Below are 26,403 nucleotides of genomic sequence, written 5' to 3' on the forward strand. Positions count from 1 at the left end.
TTGTTTACCAATCAAACTTATTGTCATAACTTATCAGATTGCAGTGCTCTTTTAGATGTTTTCCAGAAAATAAGCAGCGGGTTGATTTTATGACCTCTTCCTATATGATTGTAATTTAGAAATTTGTCTTAGCTTGTACTTTGAATGTTATTAAATCTTCTACGATAGTAAATTTGAGCAAGATAATGTCAGCTTTGAGGGAAGTATAATCAGACTTTGAAAAGTGCCTGCCCATGACTGAAACAATTTCATACGGTATGAAGTGATGCACTTGACAAAAACGGCATTAAGATGCATTAAAATCTAATTGTAGATTTTGAGGAGGGTGCTGAACAGAAAGACCGAGGATTGCATACTCTTAGAACTTTGGCAGAGCAAGTTTAGTGTTCGTGGTTAAGATGTATAAGGACACTTGACCACACCCAAGATAGCGGCAGAGTAAGGCACTCCTGCAGTAGTTCCTTTGCTCCGTCTGTTCTTTTTCTGTCTCTTTTTTTTTTTCCTTCTCTTTTTCTCTTCCCATATCCCTGGAGGCAAGTCCTGGTACAGTGGCAGTCATGGGCAGTGAGCCACAGTGGAGACCAGTACAGGAGGCAGTCATGGAACTTCCTGTGGAACAACTGACCGCTGATACAGAACCTTTGCTGAACCTTTGCAAATCTAGTTAGGTGTACAATTCGAAACACAACATTTTTGGGAGGAATATCAAGCTCTGGCAAACTCAAGGGAGGTTGCAGGCTGACACCAGCAATGAAGATCTCCAGTTATGTGCAAAGTTTGGAGGAGCTTAAATTACTCTTAAGAACAGAGAAAGTTAGTTAGAAATATTATAGGAATGTTGAAAATTGAGGGATTTTAATAAAGTAGGGAGCAACTCCTCTGGTAAATGTTAATTCTAGAGGGGATAAATTTAATATAGTCAATTGAAGAGCTAAAGGGAAAGTTTGGTGAGTTTTCTTTTAATGTAGAACTCAGAACCTTTAAATGATACTAGAATCCAACCGAAAGGCAAGAGGAGGGATATGGACATATACTTGAGCTGATCATTTTGTAGAATATAGGTGGTGAGATGGTGAAAGAGACAGTTTTCTCAACCACAAACTCATTGCCAGGTGGTGACACTTGGAAGTTTCCTAGTACTTATTTATGCATTTGATTTGATTAGATTAGATTCCCTACTTAATGAAAGCAGGTCCTTTGGCCCAACAATTCCACACCGCCCCTCCAAAGCATAACTCACCCAGACCCATTCCCCTATCCTCTGTTTAACTCTGACTAATGCACCTAACAGTATGGGCAATTAACATGGTCAATTCACCTGACCTGCACATCTTTTGATTGTGGGCGGAAACCAGAACACCCGGAGGAAACCCATGCAGACACAGTGAGAATGTGCAAACTCCACACAGACAGTCACCCGAGGTGGGAATCAAACACAGGTCACTGGCGCTGTGAAGCGGTAGTGCTAACCACTGTTCCGCCCCACGGAAGTGAGATTAGGCGGGGAGATTCACTTGTATTGTGGAGGGTAAATGGATGTGTCTGAACAATTAGAAAATACAGGTGTTTTTTTATAGTACCTTTACATGAGTGTTATTATTTGAATGTACCAATCACCTATAATATATATGGTTCCACTCATTCAGTCTTGGTCAAATTCTGAGAGTCTATTTAAGTATGCCTTCTCAGCTACCTTCAACCATATTTCAAGCAAGCATTGCAGCCTTTCCTTCTGCCGCTTCTTACTGGCAGAGTAGGAAATAATTATCCCCTGGCATAAGCTTTAGCAGTTTCCCAGAGAATGGTTAGGTTGCTGTCAGAGTCTGAGTTAATGGCTAGGAAGGCTCTGAATTCATTGGAAAAATATGCAGTGAACTTAGTATCCTTAAGAATGAAGGGAACCATTTGCCAGTGTCCTGGACCTGTTACATTGCCCTTAGTCTTAACTAATAAGCATACTGTTGCATGATCAGAGATGGTAATGTTCTCAATGTTATATGAGTGCTTTGGAGGTGAGAAAGAAATCAATCCTGGTGTGGCACCTGTGCGGGTTGGAGAAGAATGTAAAATCCCTGCTTGTGGGGTGGAGATGCCTTCAGAAATCCTCATTCTACACACAGATCCACTAATTGTTTGGACTGTAAAGAGGGTATTGGGGGGGCCTTTTGGGCATCCTGTCGACCATGGTGTCCAGAAGACAGTTAAACGCCCCCCCTCCTCCCCCATTGATATTGTTTTGAGATGTAAGGTTAATGATGGAAAATTGATCTACCATGAGTTTAAAGGGTTAGGCTGAGGGACAGTAAACATTGAAAATACCATATTGTTATCCATATACCAAAGCTTTGAGAATTATGAATCTCCCGTACATTTCTTTTAAAAATCCAGTAGTTAAATGGAAATTACTCTTCTACTCCTAGTGTTGAAAGATGAGAAATAAACCCGATCGTACCCACTCTGTTGTAATTTCAAATGTTCCTTATCATCCAGGTGCATCTCCTGGAGTAGGGCAATATCCATCCTCTCCCTTTTAAGACTTCACAGTACCTTTTTCCTCTTAACTGGTGAATGGCTCCCCGTGATGTTCCAGGTACACCATTTAAGTATGTCATTAGCCATTATACTCTGTAATAACATTTGGACTCCAGAGAGGAAGAACTCAAATCATAAATTGTCGAACCTCAATGAAAGTAAATTTACAGAACATGAAAATTACAAACTAAAACAACTACAATTACCAAACCTTCAAAACGTACAAAAACTATATACAACAGGAACCAAAAGAAAACAAAATAGTGCCAATAGTACTGTAAAGAGAAGCTTACCTCTTCCCCACAAAGGGGATACCTAAACATCCTAAAAACTTGTCTTTTGACGCATTGTCAATGTGGCAACCAGGGCCGCTGAATCCAAGAACTGGGCTTGAACTGCCAGTAAATAGGCATCCAGCCATCATAAACACCTTCCGAACTCCTTCCAGCTAGAGCCGCACCACAGACACAAGCAAAAAGAGAAAAGATTATAGAGTTAACAAAGGAGTTAAAAGTGAATACTTTACCCATCCCCAAGTATAATTTAACGCTGGTTAGTATCCGAGAATAGAGAAAAAAATGAAAAGAGAGAGAAGTAAAGTGAAACCAAACAAGATTTTCTTTTTTAAAAAAAAGATTATTGTCTGTTTCCATTAAATCGTCCAGTCTAATTTAATGTGTCTGCAAGAAGTTTTGCTTTCTCTGGAGATTTAAATGAATGTGTGGATCCGTTGAAAGTAGACCGAAGAATCGTTGGGTACCTCAGAGTATGGGATCCCAAGCTCCCTTAATCATTTCTTAATATCATCGTAAGATTTTCCTTTTTGGACCACTGTCGCTGAGAAGTCCTGAAAAAGCATGATCCTGGAGCCCTCATGAACTAAAGCCTTTGGATCTTTTCCCTGGTTCTACAGGCTTCCATGCTTCTTTGTTTGTCCCCATAGCTGTGAAACCGCATGAGGACAGGGCGAGGGCATTGGTCCAAGCCTGACTTTTGTGCGATAACCCGGTGAGCTCTTTCAATGTCAATTTTCACCCACCCTGTTTGACTTCTAATTTGAGGAATTGCGGCAGACAGTCCTCAAAAACTTTGGCTGACTGCCTTCCATCCCCTATGGTAGACCTTTTTTTCTCCTGCCCCTATTTTCGAGATCGTCAACTTGATCAGTTAAGTTATAGGCCTGCTTTTCAAGGGCTTGTATCCGATCTTTGGATGAATCAATGGTGGTCTCTGCCGTTGTAGTTCAGTCCTCAACATCACCGGCTCTCTTTTTGAGGTCTTCAAGCTGCTAATTATGTTTTTGAATTGTGGTACAGAGCAGGCCCAACTTACTTTTCAACTTTTCTTTGATCCTGCATTTGAGCTTTTCGTGCATCTTCGTGAGCTCTGCGATAAGAGCCTGGTGAGTAATTAGGTCCATCGAACTGGTGGAGGGGTCCGCGGCCATGGATGAACTCGATGCCTCCAACAAGCGCCGCATGTGCTGGGACTTGCTCGACTTTTTTCTGTTTTTCTTTGTAATTTCCACTTGACAAAAAAGTGATTAATCAAGATTCTATTGCTATTTCAGCATTTAGGTTTAGCGTTGGGTTAAAGCACTGCTTTACTGTGCTGTGGTGTAAAGTCCAGCAAAGCAGTCCGTCCAGATCGCCAACATCTTGGATCCCTACCTAAAATTTATTAAACTTTTAACCAGCTCTTTTGTTTTCAGAAGGAAAATTAGTGCTTAATGCATCAATGCAGGCGCAATGGCTAAAATGACTTTCGATGCTATAAGGTGTTTTATACTTGCTTAATCTGGGAAAATCATGGATTCTATTGACACTCAAAGTTGCTGAGGCCAAATTGACAAACGCTGTTTCAATTCATTTCATGGACTTCACCTGATGAAGGAACAGTGCTCTAAAATAGAGTCATAAGAGATGAACAGCACAGAAACAGATCCTTTGGTCCAACACATCCATGCTGACCAGATATCCTAACCTAATCTAGCCCCTTTGCCAGCACTGGGCCCATATCCCCCTCAATCCTTCCTACTCATATTGCCATTTGAATGCTGGAATTGTATCAGCCTTCTCCACTTTCTCTGGCAGCTCACTCCATACACACAACACCCTCTGCATGAAAAAGTTGCTTCTTAGGTCTCTTTTATATCTTTCCTCTCTCACCCTAAATCTATGCCTTCAAATTTTGGACACCCCCACCCCACCAAGGGAAAAGACTTTGTCTATGTATCCTATCCACGCCCCTCATGATTTTATAAACCTCTGTAAGGTCACCCCATAGCCTCCGACCCTCCAGAGAAAATAGCTCCAGCCTGTTCAGCCTTTCCCTGTAGCTCAAATTCTCCAACCCTGGCAACATTCTTGTCAATCTTATCTGAATCCTTCGAAGTTTCACAACATCCTTCCAGTAGGAGCAAGGCCAGAATTGCGCACAACGTTCCAAAAGTGGCTGAACCAATATCCTGTTCAGCTGCAACATTGCCTCCCAACTCCTATACTCAATGCTCTGACCAGTAAAGGAATGCATATAAAATGCCGCCTTCTCAATCCTACCTGTGTGATTCTACTTTCAAGGAACTATGAATCTGCACTCCAAAGTCTCTCTATTCAGCAACACTCACTAGGACCTTACCATTAAATGTATAAGTCCTGTCCTCATTTGTCTTTCCAAAATGCAGCACCTCACATTTTCAACTACATCTGCCACTCCTCAGCCCATTGGCCCATCTGGTCAATATACCATTTTACTCTGAGGTAACCTTCTTCGCTCTCCACTACACATCTAATTTTGGAGTCATCTACAAACTTACTAACTGTACCTCCTGTGTTCACATCCAAATCATTTATATAAAAGATGAAAAGCGGTGCATCCAGCACTGATCCTTGTGGCACTCTGCTGGCCACATGTCTCCAGTTTGAAAGGCAACCCTCCATCACCACCCTCTGTCTTCTGCCTTCGAGCCAGAATGTACCCAAATGGCTAGTTCTCCCTGTATTCCATGAAATCTAACCTTGCTAACCAGTTTACCATGAAGAATATTGTTGAACGTCTTACTGAAGTCTATATAAATCACATCCAATGTTTTGTTTTCATCGATCTTCTTTGTTATTTCTTCAAACATCTCAATCAAGTTTGTGAGACATGGTTTCCCACAATCAAAGCCAGTCCTTGCCTTTACAACTACATGTAAATCCTGTCCCTCAGGATTTCCTCCAACAACTTACCCACCACTGACATCAGGCTCACCAGTCTATCGTTCCCAAGCTGTTCCTTACCACCTTTCTTAAATAGTGGTACCTTGTGATTGTGATTTTAAATAAACTTGTTGGACTACTATCTGATGTCGTGTGACTTGTGACATCAATTCATTTCATACTTGAGTTCTCCCAGTCAGAATTAATGAAAGTGAAATCTTTATTTCTTTGAACTCTGTAATATACTTGGCAAACAATTATCATCTGTGGCATTGAAACACTTAAAACAAAACCTTTATTTTAGAGCATTTAAAAAGTCATCATGCTTTCTTTATGGATTTAATAATGTATTCATTTTGCTGTTAAGTTCCCATTAATAGTAATATTGGACAGGTCAGATTTCTGAGTGAAATCTGGCTTGATAGACCGTAACATTTTGTTTTTCATTTACTATGGAGGTTAGTCATTGAATATATTCACAAGAGACTTTTAACAAAAGAGCATAAACCTTTATTAGACAAAAAAAAGCACACTGTACATGATCTATTAGAATGATCTCATTACAAGCATTATAAAGAGCAATTCATCCATTTTTGCCTCAGCAATACCTTACAGGTACTCAAACCTTAGGGAGGAGTCATCTCTTTCTCTACCTTGAAGCTGCTTGCTCAATTGACATGGCTGTGATCAGCTTCCTTTAGGTAAATTGCCGCACATCCACTTGTTTCTTTTTTGTTAATGTCTCTTCCTGAGACCTTTAAAATGAGCTCTTTAGTATTATAGATGGCTTCCCTAAACCTGTGTCTTCAAACGCCTTGTACGATGTTTTCTTCCCCAACACATAGTCTTCTGCTTCTTGAGCTTTCTCTAACTGACTTCTGAACTACTGAGAACTTCTCCCCAGCTGAGATTGCAATTAATAGTCACTGTAGAATAGTGCCTCAGTGGTTAGCACTGCTGCCTTACAGCATCAGGGACTCAGGTTCGATTCCAGCTTCGGGTGACCGTGTGGAGTTTGCACATTCTCTCCATGTCTGCCTAGGTTATCTCCCACAGTCCAAAAGATGTGCAGGTTAGGTGGGTTGGCCACGCAAAATTGTCCATAGTATTAGGTGCGTTAGTCAGGGGAAATGGGTCTGGGTGGGTTAATCTTTGGAGGGCTGATGTGGACTTGTTGGGCCAAAGGGCCTGTTTCCACACTGTAGGGATTCTAGATGTCTCCTATGAATGAACCTCTTCTGAGCCCCTATCTATGTCTGTTACTCTCTCTGGGTGATAAAACACAGGTCAGCAAATTACTTAGTTTTTGCTATTGTTCGTTTACGTCAAATCAATGACTTCTTGTAAATGCTATTTCAACTGTTCAAAATTACACAATATCCTTCTCAAAAATTTTAAGCTTGGGGAATTAAGAAGAAACTCTCTTTTCCCTCTACCGTAGAACCCAAATTCTCAAATTAAAAATAACATAATATGAACATTTAAACTAAGAGTGAAAGATGTTAGAGATGCAAGATTTTGTAAATTATTTGATTCAATATAACTTATCATTCCTTGTTTAAAAGAGGTTTTTGCACAACGTTTAATGACGTGTATTGTCTTATGATCAAAAGCTGGATGTAGTGGTTGTCCAATTACAAAATACTCTTCACTGGATACAGTATATGGTTACTTATTGTACACTTTAAAACTACATGCATGTCAGCTTTCCTTATGCTGTAAACCAGTTTCTCAGTCAGTAGTAGTCATGTGCTGATATCAAATGGTACAACAGATTTGACTCATTTTATTTTCCAACAAGGGAAATATTTTAATTCATAGTTTGAGTTCCAGGAATTTGACTTTATAAAGTTACTTGTGCATACGTTCATCTTTATTTGAGCACAAGCATTCGTAGATATAAGGCAAGCCACTAACTTTCCTTGACTTGATTATCGATGTATAATCCTTACCATATGTACTTTTGATTTTTGTATCGTTCATATATTAATCAGTTACGTATAGATTGAGAGTGGAACTCTTTTTTGTTCCAAGGAGTGGATGTGCGCATTCCTCATTTTTTAACTTGTGTAAAACCTCCCCAGAAAGTTTAACCATGCAGGCAGTATGGTCCATCAATGGCAGAGGTAAGGCACCTGCTCTTCCCCAACGCTTGGCTTCTGGATCATAGATGAAAACACTGTCCTTTTTGGTCATTTGACGAAGAGATCCTCCACCAGTGATGTAGAGTTTGGAACTGTGCACAGAGATGCTAAATTGACTGCAGTCAAAACTTGATACTTTGAGTGTGGTCCACTGGTCAGCTGCAGGGCTGTAATATTCTGTTTCATTTACCTGGAACCACTCATCTGACTGGAAGAAATGAACAAATTTCAGTTAAGCTACAAGAAAATAACATTCCAACATTTTTTTCTTTCTAATTAACTAGTCACAACCTTTTCACAATATAAGTTAATGCACGAGTTTTCAAAACACCTTTTTTAAACAATTTAAATTAGGAATTTTTTAATGTCTTTTTTAAAAGCTTTTTTTTAAAGCCAGATAATTTGAAAACATTGCCTTTTTTTTTTCAATGTATGTTTTTGGCTAGTTTACATTAGCGTGCCAAATAGTTGTTCTGCATGCTTCCTTCTTGGTTACCTGGCTTTGAGTCTAGCTGTGAGAAAGAATCCTTTTGAATTAAAATTTATTTCTAAATTTTAAATCTTTCATGCAACTAATAGCACTAAATTATCATTGTTTCTGTTAACATCACCAGAATTTGTTAAGAGTTTTGTAATTAAGTTGGTAATTTAATATCAGTTCACTGTTAAAATATATTCTGTCTTCATTTCTGCACATTTTCCTTAGTTAGCTAAGCTAACACAAAAGACAAGCATTGTAGAAAAACCATGGTGATTCCCAGTGTTTGTGCACTCTGCCAAACCTGGCTATTTGCTACTTTGGTAACTTAAATTATTACGGCTGAGCATAGTGAACAAATGTTCTGTGAATTTGATGTTTAAGGATGCTGAGCAGTTTGATGTTGATTAACAGCATTGTCATCATTTTATGATACATGTGGCAGTGTTATGATTCAGTTAAAATATTTGTATTTCCTGTTTTACATGCTAAAACAGTTCTGTGTAGCCAAAGTCCTTTTATAGGGAGGTTCTAGGTTGCATGCAATTGGGAAAGAGTATTCAGGAGAGTTATAAAGACAAACGTTAAATGTCATTAACATATTTGAGATGTTAGTTTAGCAGATTGTAATTACTTGAACTTTTGCCTTAAGCAGTTTTCGATGAATTTGAGCACAGTGTCTTTGACGTGCCAGTTTGGTATCCTGCTAAAGAAGCAAAGTTTTTTGATTTCTTTTTAAACTTGTACATGAACATACTATACTCAATTCATTGCCAATCTCATCAGGCACTTTTGAGCAATTTAGATGCTGGTATACAGCAACTACTTGAAGCTACAATTTAGTGATCTCTGGATACCTGTTATCTAAAAATTAATGTCTTTTATAATTTTCTATTATTTGAACGTGATCGATATAGCACTTGGTGGCAGTGACAGTATAATGGCATCAGAAACCGCTCACAATCCATATAGGTATATAGTTTATGAATGCTTTCATCTTAATAAATATTAATTATTTAAAATAATATGAGCAGGTCTGCAGGATGTAATTAAATCCCAAAGGCCTTGAGAATGCAGTCTTTGTTTATCTCATTTTGATTGAAATATTGGTAAACGCTGTTGGAAAAGTTCATTCTTATTGAACTTTTCTTAATATACAAAAATGCTTTAAATTTTAAGTGATGACAAGGTTTTAAAACTCACAGAGTTTAAAGTCCTTCCGCCTACACAGAATATTTTATCTCCGATGGTAGCCATGCCATGGTCACAACGGGAAAATGACATGGACTGGTTAACGATCCATCGTTGCAATCTTGGGAGGTAGCTGTACAGATATTTTACAACTTTTCCTGCTGTGTATCCACCTAATGGTCATAATAATGTAGTTAATACATACAATAGCAATTGTGTAAGTTTCTTGCAGAATACAGTTTTCTGAATGTACAGTTTCAAATATCATCTATATGTGATTAGAATAAAATCTTACAACACAGAAGGGGTATTTCTTTTTCTGTGGTTCGTGGCACCATTGACTAGACCAGCATTTATTGAACAATCCAAGCTTACTTTTGAGAATGTGCTAGTTGATTGCTTCCTTGAACTGCTGCAGCACAACTTGTGCAGGTGTACTGACAGTACTGTTCGGAGGAGAGTTCCAGGATTTTGATCCAGTGATGGTGAAGGAATAGTTCTAACTCACCATGGCAATGTTCTTATTTATTTATTGCCTTTAAATTTTAGCGATAGACATTTGGAAGATTCCGTAAAAGGATACAACACCAGGCTATAGTCCAACAGGTTTATTTGGAAGCACAAAAGTATGGAATTCTTCACAAATTTGCATTTGTGAAGCGTTCCATATTTTTGTGCTTCCAAATAAACCTGTTGGACTATAACCTGGTGGTGTGTGATTTTTAATTTTGTCCACCCCAGTCCAACACCAGCATCTCAATCATCCATAAAAAGAGGTTTGGTGAGTTGTTGCCTACTTCTGTCATTGAACATTCTTCAATTTCCAATGTGATTGGGATGCTTTGTCCTCAATGAAAATCTTACTGAAAGTAATGCAGTGTTTCCCATATGGATTCTCTAGCTAGATAGTAAGGCGCAGATGCCAATAAGTTATGTACGTGAAAAGTTGCTTGGTAATCAATTTAACAATAATGAGCAGCACTATAATACGTCAATGTATAGGTCCCACAATTAAAAAGAATGTGGAAAAATAAATTGACCACTGAATTCTTCTGATCTCTTCCAAAAGCCTGATCTTTGACTTGATATTGTTACCCAAAGGTGCATTTGAACTAAATTTTATTTTTATTTTTCTATCTAATTGTGTTCAGCTTGCTTGGTTTCCCTAGACTTGCAATTATTATTTATTCTGCTTGAATTTTGGATTTTAAAAAAAATTACTCCTAATTTATTCGTAGTTTCTCTTCATGAAATTTGTCACCTTGCTTTTAAAGTTTGGAAGGATGACTGAGGCAGAATTTATGTTGAATATTTTTAAAGCTGTGAAGAGGATAGCAACATGAAAGCAAGATATTACAGACCACATCATAATGCTAGAATATGCAGCAAAATAAACATTATTTCAAAGTACAACTGTGTTGTGTTGTCTTCTAAACTTAAAAATGTGAAAAACCTCTTTAATGCAATATGAGGAATAAAGAGGGTGTCCCTTAACACTCTGGCAGTCCCAGTTGATGTTTGGAAAGTTAAAATCCCCTACCATAACCACCCTATTATTCTTACTGAGATCACTTTACAAGTTTGTTTCTCAATTTCCCTCTGTCTATTAAGGGGTCTATAATACAATCCCAATAAGGTGATCGTCCCTTTCTTATTTCTCAGTTCCACCCAAGTAACCTCCCTGGATGTATTTCCAGGAATATCCTCCCTCGGTACAGCTGTAATTCCGACCCTTATCAAAAACGCCACTCCCCGTCCTTTCTTGCCTTCCTTTCTATCCTTCCTGTAGCATTTGTATCCTGGAACATTAAGCTGCCAGTCCTGCCCATCCCTAGGCCATGTTTCTGTAATTGCTATGATATCCCAGTCCCATGTTCCTAACCATGCACTGAGTTCATCTGCCTTCCCTGTTAGGCCCCTTGAATTGAAATAAATGCAGTTTAATGTATTGGTCCTACCTTGGCCTTGCCTGCCCTGACTGTTTGACTCGCTTCTGTTCTCAACTGTACCAGTCTCTGATCTCTTTCCTCACTATCTCCCTGGTCCCAGCCCCCCCACCCTACTAGTTTAAGTCCTCTTGAGCATCTCTAGAAATCTCCCTGCCATTATTTGCTAGAACTGCTCAGGAGGATTTGAACTAGTAAGGGGGGGGGGGGGGGGTGGTCGAACCCACTGAGATAGTGAGGGAAGAGATCAATCTCAGACTGGTACAGTTGAGAACAGAAGTGAGTCGGGCAGGCAGGGACAAGGTAGGACTAATAAATTAAACTGCATTTATTTTGATGCAAGGAGCCTAACAGGGAAGGCAGATGAACTCAAGGCATGGTTAGGAACACTGTACTGGGGTATCATAGCAGTTACAGAAACATGGCTCAGGGATTGGCAGCTTAATGTTCCAGGCTACAAATGCTACAGAAAGGGAGGCAAGAGAGGAGGGGGAGTGGCGTTTTTGATAAGGAATAGCATTACAGCTGTACTGAGGGAGGATATTTCTAGAAATACATTCAGGGAAGTTATTTGGGTGGAACTGAGAAATAAGAAAGGGATGATCACCTTATTGGGATTGTATTATAGACCCCCTAATAGACGGAAATTGAGAAACAAACTTGTAAGAAGATCTCAGCTATCGTAAGAATAATAGGGTGGTTATGGTAGGGGATTTTAATTTTCCAAACATAACACTATGGCAGTCCCAGTCTAAGGGTTAAGATGGAGAGCAATTTGTTAAGTGTGTACAAGAAAATTTTCTGATTCAGTGTGTGGATGTACCGACTAGAGAAGCTGCAAAACTTGACCTACTCTTGGGAAACAAGGCAGAGCTGGTGACTGAGGTGTCAGTGTGGGAGCACTTTGGTGCCAGCGACCATACTTCTATTAGATTTTAAATAGTGATGGAAAAGGATAGACCAGATCTAAAAGCTGAAGTTCTAAATTGGAGAAAGGCCAATTTTGATGGTATTAAGCAAGAAATTTCAAAAGCTGATTGGGGGCAGGTGTTTGCAGGTAAAGAAACGGCTGGAAAATGGGGAGCCTTCAGAAATGAGATAACGAGAATCCAGAGACAGTATATTCTTGTTAGGGTGAAAGGAAAGGCTGGTAGGTATAGGGAATGCTGGATGACTAAAGAAATTGAGAGTTTGGTTAAGAAAAAGAAGGAAACATATGTCAGGTGTAGGCAGGAGAGATTGTGTGAATCCTTCGAGTATAAAGGCAGTAGGAGTATACTTGAGGGAAATCAGGATGGCAAAAAGAGGACATGAGATGACTTTGGCAAATAGAGTTAAGGAGAATCCAAAGGGTTTTTACAAATACATTAAGGACAAAAGGGTAACTAGGGAGAGAATAGGGCCCCTCAAAGATCAACAAGGTGACCTTTTTGTGGAGCCACAGAAAATGGGGGAGATACTAAACAAGTATTTTACATCAGTATTTACTGTGGAAAAGGAAATGGAAGATCTAGAATGTAGGGAAATAGATGGTGACACCTTTAAAAATGTCTATATTACAGAGAAGGAAGTGCTGACTGTCTTGAAATGTATAAAGGTGGATAAATCCCCAGGACCTGATCAAGTGTACCCTAGAACTCTGTGGGAAGCTAGAGAAGTAATTGCTGGGCCTCTTGCTCAGATATTTGTATCATCGATAGTTACAGGTGAGGTGCCGGAAGACTGGAGGTTGGCTAATGTGGTGCCACTGTTTAAGAAGGGTGGTAAGGACAAGCCAGGGAACTATAGACCAGTGAGCCGGACGTCGGTGGTGGGCAAGTTGTTGGAGGGAATCCTGAGGGACAGGATCTACATGTATTTGGAAAGGCAAAGACTGATTAGGGGTAGTCAGCATGGCTTTGTGCGTGGGCAATCATGTCTCACGAACTTGATTGAGATTTTTGAAGAAGTAACAAAGAGAATTGATGAGGGCGGAGCGGTAGATATGACCTATATGTACTTCAGTAAGATGTCCGTCAACGTTCCCTATGGGAGACTGGTTAGCAAGGTTCGATCTCACGGATATAGGGAGAAGTAGCCATTTGGATACAGAACTGGCTCAGAGGTAGAAGATAGAGAGTGGTGGTGGAGGGTTGTTTTTCAGACTGGAGGCCTGTGACCAGTGGAGTGCCACAAGGATCGGTGCTGCGTCCTTTACTTTTCGTCATTTATGTAAATGATTTGGATGTGAGCATAAGAGGTATAGTTAGTAAGTTTGCAGATGACACCAAAGTTGGAGGTGTAGTGGAGAGTGAAGAAGATTACCTCAGATTACTTACGGGATCTTGATCATATGGTCCAGTGGGCTGAGAAGTGGCAGATGGAGTTTAATTCAGATAAATACGAGGTGCTGATTTTGGGAAAGCAAATCTTAGCAGGATTTGTGCACTTAATGGTAAGGTTCTAGGGAGTGTTGCTGAACAAAGAAACCTTGGAGTGCAGGTTCATAGCTCCTTGAAAGTGTACAGGACAGTGAAGAAGGCGTTTGGTATGCTTTCCTTTATTGGTCAGAGTATTGAGTACAAGAGTTGGGAGGTCATGTTGCGGCTGTACAGGACATTGGTTAGGCCAATTTTGGAATATCGCATGCAATTCTGGTCTCCTTGCTATCGCAAGGATGTTGTGAAACTTGAACGGGTTCAGAAAAGATTGACAAGGATGTTGCCAGGGTTGGTGGATTTGAGCTATAGGGAGAGGCTGAACAGGCTTTGGCTGTTTTCTCTGGAGCATCGGAGGCTCAGGGGTGACCTTATAGAGATTTACAAAATTATGAGGGGCATGAATAGGATAAATAGACAAAGTCTTTTCCCTGGGTTAGGGGAGTCCAGAACTACAGGGCATAGGAAAGAGGCCTAAGGGGCAACTTTTTCACACAGAGGGTGGTACATGTATGGAATGAGCTGCCAGAGGAAATGGTGGAGGCTGGTACAGTTGCAACATTTAAGAGGCATTTGGATAGGTATATGAATAGAAAGGGTTTGGAGGGATATGGGCTGGGTGCTAGTAGGTGGGACTAGATTGGGTTGGGATATCTGGTCGGCACGGATGGGTTGGACCGAAGGGTCTGTTTCCATATTGTACATCTCTATGACTCCATGGTCGGAGGAGATATTTAAAAATAGGTGACAGACCCAGAGGCGAATTTAATTGTGCGTTAGAACTGATTACTGGACTCAAAAGCGAAGCAACATTGGATGCCTGAGAAAACTAAAGCAATAGTACTCCAGTTGCTGCCATATTACATCTCTAAATCTAAAGAAAACCAGGAAGAAACAAATAAACACTGGGCAGAGCCTTAAAAATGACAGAAACCAAAGCGTTCATACTGCAGCATGTAAAACAAAGAACATATTTCCCTACTAACTATATGCAACAGCACAATTGCAAATTGAATTTAGTAAAAATATTTCAAGGTGCTTCAAAGTAACATTATTGGGCAAAGTTTGACATCGTCGTTAGGGCTTGGCGGCCAATATTGGTTCAGAGGTTTTGTGTTACATCTTGAAAAACTTTAGTATTCAACAACAGTTCAAAGATGTGCAGGTCAGATGAGTTGGCCATGCTAAATTGCCCATAGTGTTAGGTGCATTCGTCAGAGGGAAGTGGGTCTGGTTGGATTACTCTTCGGAGAGTTAGTGTGGACTGGTTGGGCCGAAGGGCCTGTTTCCACACTGTAGGGAATCTAATCTAATCTAACTGAAGGATGCCAATGATACTGCAAAGGAAAACTTGTATGTACAAAACTAAAATCAACTTTCAGGGCTAATTGAGGTTACAGCAATAGAGAGCCAGGGGGTTTAAATAAAAGGATGCAGGTTTTCAATTTTATATGTTGCTAGAGTACGCATTAATGTACATAACAAAATACCAGTGTCTGATATAAAACAGCAGCTTTGAATCGTCAGTGTGGTAACTAGTGATCAGTTTGTTTTAAAGGCTAATCAAAATTATGAAAGTTGAACAACTACACCAAGGTATGTTTTGCAGTTGGAAGAATTGTGTTTTATATTCGTATGAGTTTTTTTTTGTTCTAAGCTAGTATGTTCAATTTTGGTGAATTGGCAAATATTCCTAATAATAACATTGTTTCTAGTAGTTGACCTTCTGCAGGTTACACCCATTTTACTTTTCCCTTCTTTCCTTTTCCCTTGTAAACCGTATCTTAGGTCACACAGTATATTACAATTGGCAACGTAATGACATTTTTGAAAAAGCTAAGTTTGGCAGTATCTGTGCAGAGAAATTGGAGTTAATGTTTCAGGTTAAGTGACCCTCAATTGGAATTACTGTGAGCTATCTGATTTAAATAATTACTTTCAGGGTAAGGGAACTAACTGGCTGTTGGAATCTTCAATTTCTTGAGCAGTTTCCTTGGAAAAGCTATATCAGAAGTTCCTCAGGGTCTTGAAGTGCAACTCCTAGTTACATAGCAGGAATGAATACCTGGCATTGGAAAATTTGTGCCTGTACAATCTAGTGTTAGATTGTACGTTGAATGATATCAATTAAATTTGTAAATAACAAAGCAGTAGTAACAAGCACAAAAGAAGGATTATAACAATTCTATTCATATAGATTTAGAACAACAGGCACAAACTTTGGAATGAAAGTGAACATTGGCAGATATGCAACACTTCGTTTGTCAATCAACCAAGAAATAATCATAGGAAGAGAACTAGAGTAGATGTAAGAATTAAAATGTTTAGGAAGCCTAATATCTGCACATAGAACAAGTGAGAAGGATAGCAGTGAGAAGACCATATTTGCTAAGAGATTTGCTGACTGAAAATTTGAATAAACAGCTGAACAAGTTACTTGTTTTGTAAGGATGTGACTGATGAACCTTACAGAAAAAATGAGATCAACCTTCTGAACCATTTTGGAAGATAACTGAAGGGATTTTCTGGACAAAAAATGTAACAAATGATTAAGTACTTCGGAGAGTACAGCCATATACCCTGCAGTTCAGGCCCAATTTCATAGTATGACTGGATCTGCCTTACTGGAATACACAAGCTGAGCAGAGTTGCAAAGTCAGGCCATTAATGGGATAAGCAAAAGGAGAGACCATTGAGGGACTTGATCATCCCTGACAACTAATAAAGGAAATATAATCATGCCTTTAAAAAGGCCAGAAGGTGATTGCAGTTGACTCGAGCTATCTTTATTTTAGAAAGGGTATGAAAGGAGTGATGCTTTACCTGATAGCCGGTGATAACTGCAGGCCAGCATTAATGATGAGAAGACCCTATACTAAAGAGAATACTTAGACTGAAGTGGCGTAGCTAACTGCCTTAGTGCAGGTAATATCAGTCTTTGTTTGATTTGGCTTCAGCACTGTAGTGGTAATATTCCTCTGTATCTTTAATGTCTAGCATTCTGTAGTGTAGTTAATTAGTTATGTGCTTTTGTATTCTTACATGCTTAGTGGATATACTGATCAGTTGCAAATTTTTACTCATATCTCTGATTTGTTTATCCAGTTATGCTCTTGCTGTAAAAAAAATCCCTCCCTTTATGGACAGTGAGTGAATGAACAGATATATTTTTGAACATAATTAGAAAAAGGCAGAGGGTCTTGGCAGATCATGTAGGAATCTGATTTGTAAGGGATGTTACAGAGAGAAATCTTGAATTTAATGAGAAAGGAAAATACCAGTGTTGGATGGAATGAAAATAGAAAGAAGCTATTGGCAAATTGACAGAAGGCACAGGATAGAGAGAATGAAAAGACTACTACAAACCAAAGACCTGCTTGCAAGCAGAGTATACAGTGCAGAAGAAACTTGGGAATACCATGTTCTAAGTAGCATGTAGCTTTTTTTTATTTCTTCTTCCTTTAGCCTGACCTGAAATGTATAGAATGCCTTTATGTACAGCTCCAGTGTGATCTGCCACTGCTGCTGGAAAAGAAGCTACAAGCTCCCACTTATTCTCTTCAGGCTTGTATTCTTCCACTGTATTTGTGAGGTGACCTAGAAGTGTTCCGCCTGCCACAGAAATAATGTGGTCTGAAATTGCATCCACATAAAACCGTGTGCGGCTTTCCAGCATGCCAGCAACCTGAAGCCATGTGCTATTCCTTGGATCAAACCGAAATACCTGGAGAAAGAAAAGAAACAATGTAACAAATACCTTGGCAGAAATATTTTAACATTGGAATTGTTTTTTCCCAAAGTAAATGCTGGCGCAGTTTATATGAAGTGTCGCTGATATTCAGAAAACTCTGTGTTAATAGTTAAGGAAATTATGTAACATTTACGAAAGGCATGTACAACCTCCTGATATGCTTTATATTCCTTTTTGAGATTTTGATTGATGTATGTTTTGTTAACTTCCGTTGCTTATTAACAGACTTTGGTTCTCGGTTACCAACTTTTTGTTTTGTCTTTTACAGAGGTATGTTATCGGCACAGTGGTTAACACTGCTGTCTCACAGTACGAGGAACCCAGGTTTGATTCAACCCCGGGTGAATTTGTGAGATTTGCACATTCTCACAGTGTTCACGTGGGTTTCCTCTCGGTGATCTGGTTTCTTTCCACAGTCAAAAGATATGCAGGTTAGGTGGCTTGGCCATGCAGGATTACCCATAGTGTCCAGGAATGTGTAGGCAAGGTGGACTAGCCGTGTTAAATGCAGTGTTACAGGGATGGGGCTGTGGGTTGGGTCTGTGTGAGATACTTTTTGGAGGGTTGCTGTGTTGTCTGGGCTAAATGACCTGTTTCCACACTAAAGGGAATCTGTGGTATGTCAAGACCCTTTGAGCATTTGATGGCCTCAGGTAATATAATGGGTTATCTAAATGAATGTCTTTGGCAAAAGTGAGGACTACAGATGCTGGAAATCAGAGTCTAGGTTAGAGTGGTGCTGGGAAAGCACAGCCAGTCAGGCAGCATCCGAGGAGCAGGAAAATCCTCGGATTCTGCCTGACTGGCTGTGCTTTTCCATCACCACTCTAATTTAGACCCTAAATGAATGTCATAGCTGTGCCTAATTGTAATTTTGCCATGTAACACCACATAACATTTTGCATTCCAGATTATTGAATGACAACCTGGATTGTGAATCCTGGCAGAATTATTTTCTTTTGTTTGTTTTTTCCTCTCCCTAACTCTGATTGTTCTCGTCAGTTGTAATCCTTGAAGTGCTCTCCTGGCTAAGATCAACTGAATCAGTACTGACTAAGAATCACCCTTTGGTCGGTGTTTCAATACCCAACAATCTTAGCTCTTAGTGTGTCATACATCGTTTCACTATTGCGACAGGGCTAGTAGAGGACCTGTTCGATAGCATTATCTTTGATAGTTTGTCATCAAGTGCCATCAACAAAGCTTCTTCAAAGAATTTTTGCAGTGACCCCATGTCTCATGGTCTTTGCTACATTCGGCCTGTGCAGCAGTCAGGGTGCTTACAGAATCTTAGGTTTATTGGTTAATAGTTAACAATAGACCAATTTTAAATGCATTAAAATAGTTTTTCCAAAATATTACACTTCACGTCTAGAAACGTTTAATTTTTTTATAATGAAAATTAAGTTAGCATTGCGTTTGTTGAGAAACTTTGATTCTGGATTCTGTTTGCACATTACTTTTGCCAACAAATGAAACATTCTCTGACTATGTTGTTTCTAGTGAAGCCGTACCTCTTTGATTTTAATCTGAAACATTCTGGAATAAGGTAACACTCCATGTGTAATGCAGACTCCTAACTGAATACAGCACATACATACCTTCATCACACTGTGTTAACTCAATTTGCCATAATTACATAATTCTTTTTCAAGGCCTTTTCTGCCTGAGCAGCACTACGCAAGTCTAAATTTAGCTTTTTTTCTCTCAATCATGGCAAGTGGGCATTGCTAGCTGGGTCAGCATTTATTTTCATCTCTGATAACTCTTGAAGTGTGAAGAGCTGCCTTTTTGAACTGCTACAGTCCTTGTGCAGGTAGACCCAAATGAGAGTTCTAGGATTTAAACTCATTTGGACCAACAGAACAGCAATACATTTCCAAGTCAGGATGGTGAGTGGCTTGGCGGTGAAGTTGCAGGTGATGCTGATTCCACAAATCTGCTACCCCATCCTTCTAGCTGGAAATGGACGTTAGTTTCGAAGATGCCATCTAAGGGCCTTCGGTGAATTTCTGTCGTGCATCTTATTACAGACTGCCACTGAATATCAGTTGTGGAAGGAATAGATGTTTGTAAATGTGATACCAGTCATGTGGGTTGCTTTGACCTGGATGGTGTCAAGCTTCTTGAATGTTATTGGAGCTGCACTAATCTAGACTTGTGGGGAGAGTACCATTACATTCCAGATTTGTACCTTGTAGATAACGCACAGGCTTTGGACAGTCAGGAGATGCGTTTGCCACTGCAGAATTCTTAACCTCTGACATGCTCGTGTAGTCACAGTATTTATACGGCTAATCCAGTTCAGATTTGGGTCAATTAGAGTCATGAAGATGTACAGCCCGGAAACAGACCCTTCAGTCCAATTCTTCCATGCTGACAAGATATCCTAAATTAATCTAGTCCCATTTGCTCTCAGTTGGCCCATATCCCCCTCAACCCTTCTTATTTATGTACCTATCCAGATGTCTTTTAAATGTTGTAATTATACCAGCCTCTACCATTTCCTCTGGCAGCTTATTCCATATATGCACCACCCTCTGCGTGAAAAAGTTGTCCCTTAGGTCCTGTCTAAATCTTTTCCTTCTTGCCCTAAGCTTACGCCTTCTAGTTCTGAACTCCCAAACTCATGATGATCAAATTTACTTATTTTCATCTCCCCAATGCAACTTTGCCTAACCTCATCAACACTAAAACCCTCATCCATATCTTTGTTATGTTCCAAGTTCAAACATGTCAAAAACTCCAGACTTGCATTTGATTCCATTCTAAACTCCTCTAATTTTGTAAGCACTCCATCTCCCAACCATAAAGCAGATAGGTCATATACTATCAAGTTCAATCTCTGAGAGCAGCCACAGGGGGATGGGATCAAAATTAGATTGCAAAATTCTTTTGACGGGAAAATTGCCAAATATGCTTAGAGAGCGGTGACACCTGAGTATTATTAGTGTGCACCTATCACTGACCTTTTAATTCTGAAACAGTTGTGGTAGTCATCGCTAATTTTAAATCTCAAGTTAGCAAGTATATGAATTTGTCAAAGAAAGTTAATTGCAAATGAAGTGAGGTATATCAGTATAAGTTGTACACAACTTATACTGTCAAGTTACGGGCGGCGTGGTGGCTCAGTGGTTAGCACTGCTGCCTCTCAGCACCGGGGACCCAGGTTCAATTCCAGCCTTGGGCAGCTGTCTGTGTGGAGTTTGCACATTCTCCCCGTGTCTGCGTGGGTTTCCTCCAGGTGCTCTGGTTTCCTCCCACATTCCAAAGATGTGCCAGTCAGGTGAATTGGCCATGCTAAATTGCCCATAGTGTTAGGTGCATTAGTCAGAGGAAAATGGGTCTGGGTGGGTTCCTCTTCGGAGGGTTGATGTGGACTTGTTGGGCCGAAGGGCCTGTTTCCACACTGTAGGGAATCTGATCAATGTAAAGCTCAGAAACACCAACTTTAGGACACAACGTCTGGCAATCTGATTCTTCTCATAAGTCGGACTGTTTCCAGTTATACCACAAGCCATAGTGGAAAGCTTCCTGAAAATGTGCTTCTCATAATCAACCCATAGCAGATACTTGTGTCATTGATCCAAAAACAGTCTACCAAAAATGTCCTGTTATGCAGGAATGCTACTAATGAAATCTTAGATAAAGTCATAGAATCATAGAGATGTACAGCATGGAAACAGACCCTTTGGTCCAATCTGTCCATGCCGACCAGAAATCCCGACCCAATCTAGTCGCACCTGCCAGCACCCGGCACATATCCCTCCAAACCCTTCCTATTCATATACCCATCCAAATGCTTTTTAAATGTTGCATTTGTACCAGCCTCCACCACTTCCTCTGGTAGCTTATTTCATACACGTACCACCCTCTGTGTGAAAAAGTTGCCCCTTAGGTCTCTTTTATATCTTTCCCCTCTCACCATAAACCTATGCCCTCTCGTTCTGGACTCCACCACCCCAAGGAAAAGACTTTGTCTATTTATCCTATCCATGCCCCTCATGATTTTGTAAACTTCTATAAGGTCACCCTTCAGCCTCTGGCACTCCAGGGAAAACAGCCCCAGCCTGTTCAGCCTATCCCTATAGCTCAAATCCTCCAACGCTGGCAACATTGTAAATTTTTTCTGAACCCTTTAAGTTTCACAACATCTTTCCGATTTCCTTTTTTAAAAAAACTATTTATGTTCACTATAAATTCTAGTTCTGCTCAACATCATGGAAAACCTCAAGTCTCCCGTTGGACACCTTCTGCAGCTAGGCCTAACACATAGTGCACACTATCAACATCTGGCTGGACATTAAGCCAAATCCACAAGGAAGTCCTTTCTGTCAGTGCCACCTCCACACCAGGTGGTTAAATGTTGGGAACATATTGGACTAAAATGCAAGCAGACTGAGAAATAACCCTATGAAGCACTTTTTAAAAAGTCAATGCGAGTGTACCTCATTTGATGGATGATTTCCAGTGGCATCGAATCTGTTTTGCCCACCTAAAACAAATACAAAATTATTCACAACCACTATCCCGTGATTGTACAATGGAATAGGCATTTCCCCCAGTTTTCTCCAACAACTGCCAGGCTCATCAGCAACCCACATATCTCTGCAAACGTAGTTATTTGTTGTCCGACCTCCAAGGATCAACATGTTAGCAGAGTTTGACCGAATCTGTGCATGCTTAGATAGCAATATAGGCTGAGCATGTAACTGTGAATGGTAACTAAGTGCATCCTGGAGGTATTTATTGCACTGGGAATCAGTTTTCATAATTGAGATTTCTTGAATATATTCCTGTAAATCCAAAGCTGAAATGAGGCAGAATCGAATTCTTTTCAGAACATAAGCTGCATCTTTCAGTCTGTTCTTATCGTGATGCAGCCACAAGGTTGCACAATTAAATAGTTCAAGTTCACTGTATTCTTGCATATCATTGTTCTCCAGAATTCTGCACAGAGTTGCTTTGTCTAGTTGTACCAGATGACAAGGATTTTCTAGTATATGTTTATAATGTTGACTCGGATACAAAAATGCTTTTTGTCTTAACTCCTCTGGCTCAAATTTTTGAGTAATTTTGAAGATATCCAAGCTGCTTCTGTGGTTGAGATTTTCTTCAAGGAATCGAAAGCATAATGTGATTGCATCTTGAACCAGCAAATTCTCTGCTGCTTTTAATACATCTTCAATATTATCTATAGTAAGGTCTAATCTGTTTGAATAAATGAAATCCAACAAGTGCTTGAGTCCTTTTGCAGTGACATTCAACCTAATGCATTTAGTATGTTGGCACTCTAATATTAATTTGCAATAACTACTCGCAGATGCAAGAATGACTTTGTGTGCAGAAAAGATAACTCCTTCAGCCTCCAGCATAATGTCGCACAGAATATTCTGTATCCGTAAATTGAGAAGCCCCTCAAGTAATCTGGAAGGATAGGCCTCTGAAATAAGTTGTTGGTGCTCCACACTGTCTTCAAAACTAGTAGACATTTTTCTACATAGAAAAAAAAATCTTCTTTAGTGTCCTGGTTTCTAATCTGCTTTCAGTTGTTTCCTTTGTTATAAGAAACTCCAGTTTAGGTAGAACCAGACACTTTAATCATGCTATGGCATAATGATCCTTTAAAAGTTCCACAACCTTAAAATCAAGACATCTATTGGGGCCACTATACTCATAGTGAAGATGATCTGGACAGACTGCAGAGATTACATGATTACTAGTTGTGAAGTATAAGTCACAAACAATATGCAGTGGGTATTAAGTCACTGTGAAATCTTTCAAAGATAAGTGTTTAATTATTTACAGTTTAGTTTTGATACTTTGAGCACTAAAGCATACGTTCAACTACAATATAGTTATGTTGCTGAACTCACAATCTGCCACTAGTTCACGGTATTCTGTAATCCTGAGAAGGTATCCTTTGTTAGGAGAAAGTGAGGACTGCAGATGCTGGAGATCAGAGCTTAAAAATGTGTTGCTGGAAAAGCGCAGCAGGTCAGGCAGCATCAAAGGAGCAGGAGAATCGACGTTTCGGGCATAAGCCCTTCTTCGGGAATCCTTTGTTGCGTTTCCTATATTGTGTTTCCTTTCTGCTTCATTGATCTGTAGTTATGGAGATGTTCAACTAGTAAAGTTGTTGAAAGTGTCCCATTATATAGAACGCAATTCTGTCTCTTGATTGTTGTCAGCAGCCAGTTGTCCTGTGCTGTAGCACTAAATGCCCAGGTTTGTTGTTTACTTTGTCATACTGACATTTTTAGCCTTGTGACCAGAATGGGACGCTTTCTGATTTGCTGCTTAGTTTCAATCATGTTTTGTTGTTCAGTTATAACAATGTCAGTGTACTTGCCTGGGCATGTCTAAATGTTTAACTCTACAAATTAAATACAAATTCAGGCATGTTGTATGACTAACACAGTTTGCATTCAACGTTCCGTAGGTTATTTCTGAATGTTAAAATACCTGTTTAATGTTTTTGCAAATAAAAGGAGGTTGAATAATGTGCAAAGAATGCTTGCTACTTGTTATAAAGTAATATTTGGCAGTTGAAGTACTGCCGGACAAGGACTGGATTTCATCTCTGGTTGAATTATGAACTGCCCTAGTTTACAGATCTGTGTTAGATTTGTCAGCCTTTCATTGTGTTTTTTTAAAAACAAATTATTAGTGCAAATAGGTGAGAGCCCATTTTCGGCATTTTTCTTATTTATTGATATTGGGCTTGCAGTAAAGAATAAAAACCAAAATCTGAACTATTGCAGAGGCTTTGAAATCATTGTTTATATTGAAAATAAACTTCAATAACAGCCTTACTGCAGCTTTTGAAGCTTTTCCCAATGCCAAAACTTACCTATCCACTGATTTTGGAGTTGTCTTTGCAAGTTACCATTTATTTGAACTGTATTGTGCAAACATATTGAGAAATATACTGCTAAACTGAGAATGCAGTCGCATTTCAATAATTAATCTTCTGTATAATGTAAAGCCGTATCTTTTTACTTTTCTCTGTTTGATTATGGACTGAAATGGGAAAAAGATTGTTTAAAATGAAGGATTGTGGAAGGAATCATTGATATTTCTTCAAAGCTACCAAGTATTATTTACAGTTTATTCAACCAGTGGAAAAAGCTGAGTTGCAGATAAACTGGCACCAGGGAGTACGTGCAAAGTGCAATTCAACTAGCTGATGGGTCTGTGGAATAGTGGCAAAGGTCTTCTGCTTGCCAAGTATGTAAATGGTTCCCATCTAGCTAAACTGCTTGTGGGCGTGAACTATATAGCTGGCACCTTTTGGACCTCTGGTACCCTTTTCTCTGCAGTTTTTTAAAAAATACCCGAAACCTGAAGAAAGCAAGTTTGCATCCCTCATCATTGTTGCCCCTTAGGTCCTTTCAAAATCTTTGCCCTCTCACCCTAAACCTATGCCCTCCAGTTTTGGGTAGAAGGTCTTGACTATTCGCCCTGTCCGTGTCCCTCATGATCTTATAAACCTCAATAAGGTCACTTCAGCCTCCAGTGCTCCAGGGAAAATAGCCTCGGCCTTTTCAAAATCTCTCTGTAGCTCAAACCCTCCAACTCTAGCACCATCCTTGCAAATCTTTTCTGAACACTTTTGAGTTTAACAAAATCTTTCCTATAGCAGGGAGATCAGAATTGAATGCAGTTATTTTAAAAGTGGCTTACCAATGTCCTGTATAGCCTCAACATAACCTTCCAACTCTTTATTGGTCAATGCGCCGAGAAAAAGGCAAGCATACTAAACATCACTTTCACTACCCTGTCTACCACAACTCCGCTTTCAAGGAACTCCAATGTCTCTTTGTTTTGCAACACTTCCCCGGACCTTACCATTGAGTGTATCAATCCTGTCTTGATTTGCACCTCACATTTATCTAGACTCAACTCCCATCTGCTACTCCTTGGTCCATCTGATTAAGGTCCCATTGTACTATGAAGTAACCTCCTTCACTGTCCACTACAGCACCAATTTTGGTGTCACCTACAAATTTACTAATCATATCTCCTATATTCACATCCAAATAATTTATATATATGACAAAAAGCAGTGAACCCAGCACTGATCCTTGCAGCACGTCGCTGGTCACATATCTCCAGTCTGAGAAGCAACCATCCACTGGGCCAATTTTGTATCCAAATGGCTAGTTCTCCCGGTATTCCATGTGACATTATCTTGTTAACCAGTTTACCGTGCGGAACCTTGTCAAATTCCTGTCCGAAGCCCATATAGACAAAGTCCTTCTGCCTTCATTCCATCCTCTTTGTCAGTTTTTTCAAAAAATTATGTTTGTGAGATAGGATTTCCCATGAACAAACCCATCTGGCTATTCCAAATCCTCTTACTCAGATTCCCCTCCAACTTGTGTACCACTGATATCAGGTTTACTAGTCTACAGTTCCCTGGGTTTTTCTTACCATCTTTTTAAAATATTGGCACCGCGTTATTAGCTATAACTGTCAAGATGCTGGCAATTTCCAAATGTAAAGAGCTGTCAATTGTCAGTTGAAGAGATTATTGAGTGAATGAAATATTATTGGTATATATTTTTTCCAACTTTTAAACTCTACCTTTAATAGGGATGTTTTACAATTCAACTGGGACAAAGAAATGTTTTGATATTTACTCGGAGTACATACATTGTTCTGATCCGACAGGATGTGGCTTAGGCTCTTCAAGTCAAGCATGGGATTTTCAGGTACCAACACTTGTCAATTTCATCATA

The 26,403-nt window shown here is 39.6% G+C and overlaps 2 protein-coding genes across 2 annotated transcripts in view; one reads left to right on the forward strand and one right to left on the reverse strand.

Annotated features, from left to right (window-relative positions):
• The window catches only part of LOC140469291 (uncharacterized), a 78,483-nt gene that overhangs the window by 45,115 nt on the left and 6,965 nt on the right, over positions 1 to 26,403 (forward strand). The window contains exon 9 of the mRNA XM_072565646.1: positions 26,258 to 26,376. Within this exon, the coding sequence (XP_072421747.1) occupies positions 26,258 to 26,376 (119 nt within the window). The remainder of the gene's footprint in view (positions 1 to 26,257; positions 26,377 to 26,403) is intronic.
• On the reverse strand, positions 7,249 to 22,752 carry LOC140469209 (kelch-like protein 9). Its single transcript, XM_072565523.1, has 4 exons — positions 22,108 to 22,752; positions 17,380 to 17,632; positions 9,558 to 9,718; positions 7,249 to 8,084 (listed from the first exon to the last, which is right to left on the reverse strand). Exons 1-4 carry the CDS (start codon positions 22,588 to 22,590, stop codon positions 7,719 to 7,721), a joined length of 1,263 nt encoding a protein of 420 aa, XP_072421624.1. The 5' UTR covers positions 22,591 to 22,752; the 3' UTR covers positions 7,249 to 7,718.

Source organism: Chiloscyllium punctatum, chromosome 49 (genome assembly GCF_047496795.1).
Source record: "Chiloscyllium punctatum isolate Juve2018m chromosome 49, sChiPun1.3, whole genome shotgun sequence".
NCBI classification, from domain to species: domain Eukaryota; kingdom Metazoa; phylum Chordata; class Chondrichthyes; order Orectolobiformes; family Hemiscylliidae; genus Chiloscyllium; species Chiloscyllium punctatum.